The following is a 3,464-nucleotide window of genomic DNA, read 5'->3' as shown; positions in this document are numbered from 1 at the left end:
GGGTTATATATGTGTGTCCATGTGGTTGTGTGTGTGTGTGTATGTGTGCCCATGTGGTTGTGGGTTGTGTGTGTGTCCATGTGGTTGTGTGTATGTATGTGTGTCCATGTGGTTGTGTGTATGTATGTGGGTCCATGTGGTTGTGGGTTGTCTGTGTATCCATGTGGTTGTGGGTTGTGTATGAGTCCGTGTGGTTGTGTGTGCATATGTGTGCCCATGTGGTTGTGGGTTGTGTGTGTGCCCATGTGGTTGTGTGTGTATATGTGTGTCCATGTGGTTGTGGGCTGTGTGTGCCCATGTGGTTGTGTGTGTATATGTGCGTCCATGTGGTTGTGGTTTGTGTGTGTGTCCATGTGGTTGTGGGCTGTGTGTGTGCCGATGTGGTTGTGTGTGTATATCTGTGTCCATGTGGTTGTGGGTTATGTGTGTGTCCATGGGGTTGTGGGTTGTGTGTGTGCCCATGTAGTTGTGGGTTGTGTGTGTGTCCATGTGGTTGTGGGTTGTGTGTGTGTCCATGTGGTTGTGGGTTGTGTGCGTGTCCATGTGGTTGTGGGCTGTGTGTGTGTCGATGTAGTTGTGTGTGTATGTCTGTGTCCATGTGGTTGTGGGTTGTGTGTGTGTCCATGTGGTTGTGGGTTGTGTGTGCCCATGTGGTTGTGGGTGTATATGTGTGTCCATGTGGTTGTGGGTTGTGTGTGTGTCCATGTGGTTGTGGGTTGTGTGTATGTGTGTGTTCATGTTTGTTTGCCTGTGTATTATGTATGTGTGTGTCCATGTGGTTGTGTGTGTGTCTGTCTGTGGTTTGCCTGTGTGTATATGTGCGTCCATGTGGTCGTAAGTTGTGTGTGTCCATGTGGTTGTGTGTGTGTGTCCATGTGGTTGTATGTGTATGTGTGTGTCCATGTGTATGTGTGTGTCCATGTGGTTGTGTGTGTATATGTTTGTCCATGTGGTTGTGTGTGTGTCCATGTGGTTGTGTATGTGTGTGTCCACGTGGTTGTGTGTGCCTGTCTGTGGTTGTGTTGTTACGTGTGTATGTGTGTCTGTGTCCATGTGGTCGTAGGTTGTGTGTGTCCATGTGGTTGTGTGTGTGCCTGTCTGTGGTTGTGTTTATCTGTGTGTGTGCCTGTCTGTGGTTGTGTCTATCTGCGTGTGTGCCTGTCTGTGGTTGTGTCTATCTGTGTGTGTGCCTGTCTGTGGTTGCGTCTATCTGTGTGTGTGCCTGTCTGTGGTTGTGTCTATCTGTGTGTGTGCCTGTCTATGGTTCCGTCTATCTGTGTGTGTGCCTGTCTGTGGTTGTGTCTATCTGTGTGTGTGCCTGTCTGTGGTTGTGTCTATCTGTGTGTGTGCCTGTCTGTGGTTGTGTCTATCTGTGTGTGTGCCTGTCTGTGGTTGTGTCTATCTGTGTGTGTGCCTGTCTGTGTCGGCATTGGGGAGCGCAAGGATCGTCAGATTTCAGATTTACTCACTTTTAGAATAAATCATAAGGCGTCAATCTTCTAGGAAAAATCTTTATTTGTCATAAATAAATAAATAAATATCATGGAATACATACAAATCAACCAAATACAGGACCATATCTTTCTTTTCTTCAAAAAAAGTCACGGTCAGAAAATGTCAACTTATACAGTGTCACAATGTTAGTGTGCTGAGAATCGCTTGTGAAATTCGGATCTGAATAATCTTTCCCCACTACAGCTTTATTTACATTTTTAAAAAAACATATTAAAAGTCCGATTATTAAACTGCCGAAATGGGAAGGCTATGGCAGCCTGCTAACCGCAGTGAGTTGGATAGTTTTACTTGGAACTTGTTTCTAGGGTGTGACTGACAAGTCCCTGTCGTCCTTGCCGGATGATGAAGGTGACATGGGCATCTCCTCCTCTCTCTCGGTGCAGTTAGCCGATGTCAGGGAGCTACACTTGCAGCTGGCGGGAGTGCGCTGCGCGCTGCCGCTTTTGCCCTCCTTTTTGTGCTTGACCCGGCGATTCTGAAACCAGATTTTCACTTGTTTCTCAGACAGGTTCAGGTAGGTGGCGATTTCGATCCTGCGGAGCCGGGACAGGTACATGTTGGAGGCGAACTCTCGCTCCAGTTCCAGTAGCTGTGTGCTGGTGAAGGCTGTGCGCATCCTCTTGCTGCTCTGCAGCTGGCTGGAGCTGGTCTCGGAAGCTGGGAAACAATCAGGACAGCTTTGAGAAAATGCAACGCTATTTACGAGCAATAAAAACTTCAGATGGCAAATTTGCTATTGAATATCAAACTCCATGGCTCCAAGTAGAAGAATTCTACAATGAAGCACCTCGAACCTCGTTGTTAATTTAATTATTAACGTTTCTTAAATATACAAATAAGGCTTTAAAAATTGCACCGTTCACCCTAAAGCTAGGGTTTTATATATGGAGGTTATTTACACATAGTTTAAGTATCACAAACGTCTCAATTAAGTTTGGAAAGTATTTACATGTAATTGCATTGGTGAAATATATATTAATACAATAACTGAAGTGTGCAGGACAGGATTTTGTCAGCAAACCTGGTTTGCTGTTTCATAAACGGATTCCTGTTCCCTTTAATGCCGTTTAAACAGCAGCAAAAACGCTTCCAAATTAAAATCAATCGAATTTTGAATTCCTCAAAGCAGTGGCTAACGATACAGCTGATCCGGTAGCTGGGAGCCCGTTGTGTACTCACCGAGAGAGAGACAGTGGAACTGCCTGGGGTCTGCCATGGAGTAAGAAGCTGAGTAGATGCTGGGTCCATGGTCCACAGTCACTCCGCTGGCTCTGTGATGCCTGCTCAGGGCTGAGTGACAGTACTGTGGGCTGAAGGTGGGGAACTGCGCCTTCAGGAAGGGGATGCCAGGTGGGCCGGGATGGAGCTGAGAGGCTGTTACACACAGGGGGCACACGCAAAGCAGCCCCGACTTCCGCGAATGGCACGATCCCGCCGAGAGGGCCAGAGAATGAGGCGGATGCATGGCGTAAGGCAGTAAAGGTGTGTTACTCTCAAACACCCCAGGGGATGCTTTCTCATTCGTGTCCCTCACAATGAGCGAATCCACAAGGAAAGACCTGGGCATTTTGGACCAGTTGTTTTCCTGCCTGCTGTCCTTGCGATCTGACTGAAAGCGGACGATAGCCAAGTTGTTGGGAGTTATCTGTGGTGCTGAAAGCGCGGGGCTACGTCCTTAAATACTTTGGGATTGCGGCTGCCATGTGATGGTTACGCCACTAGCGGCAGAGTGGATCTCAATAGGCTTTTTGTGGCTTTTGGGTTTGGATTCACTCTGCACGCTTCGCTTTTATTTCACTTGTTAACTAAATGAACTGCATAATGTTCTCTCATTCTTCTCAGCCGCACCCACACGCTCTGTGCCTTCATCCCCTGGCTCCTGCTCCGCTTTCTCTTTCTGCCTTTTAATATCTTATTATCTATTCCGTTTATTCCAATCTCCGCATCTC

The 3,464-nt window shown here is 47.3% G+C and overlaps 1 protein-coding gene across 1 annotated transcript; it reads right to left on the bottom strand.

The window, feature by feature from the left end:
• Positions 1 to 1,497: 1,497 nt before the first annotated feature.
• Positions 1,498 to 3,150, bottom strand: gsx1 (GS homeobox 1). Its single transcript, XM_072475959.1, has 2 exons — positions 2,695 to 3,150; positions 1,498 to 2,172 (listed from the first exon to the last, which is right to left on the bottom strand). Exons 1-2 carry the CDS (start codon positions 3,080 to 3,082, stop codon positions 1,817 to 1,819), a joined length of 744 nt encoding a protein of 247 aa, XP_072332060.1. The 5' UTR covers positions 3,083 to 3,150; the 3' UTR covers positions 1,498 to 1,816.
• Between the last annotated feature and the right edge of the window lie 314 nt (positions 3,151 to 3,464).

The sequence above is a fragment of the Scyliorhinus torazame genome, chromosome 15, assembly GCF_047496885.1.
Source record: "Scyliorhinus torazame isolate Kashiwa2021f chromosome 15, sScyTor2.1, whole genome shotgun sequence".
NCBI classification, from domain to species: Eukaryota; Metazoa; Chordata; class Chondrichthyes; order Carcharhiniformes; family Scyliorhinidae; genus Scyliorhinus; species Scyliorhinus torazame.
Note: the sequence above shows the minus strand (reverse complement) of the source record. Positions and strands in the feature narration are given on the sequence as shown.

What these genes read in the sequence shown, in the direction of transcription:
- gsx1 (XM_072475959.1), bottom strand. Translation starts at nt 3,082, where the DNA reads ATGCCCAGGTCTTTCCTTGTGGATTCGCTCATTGTGAGGGACACGAAT. An exon ending in GTTCCACTGTCTCTCTCTCG is followed by an intron (nt 2,173 to 2,694) that starts GTGAGTACACAA and finishes ATTGTTTCCCAG; the next exon opens with CTTCCGAGACCAGCTCCAGC.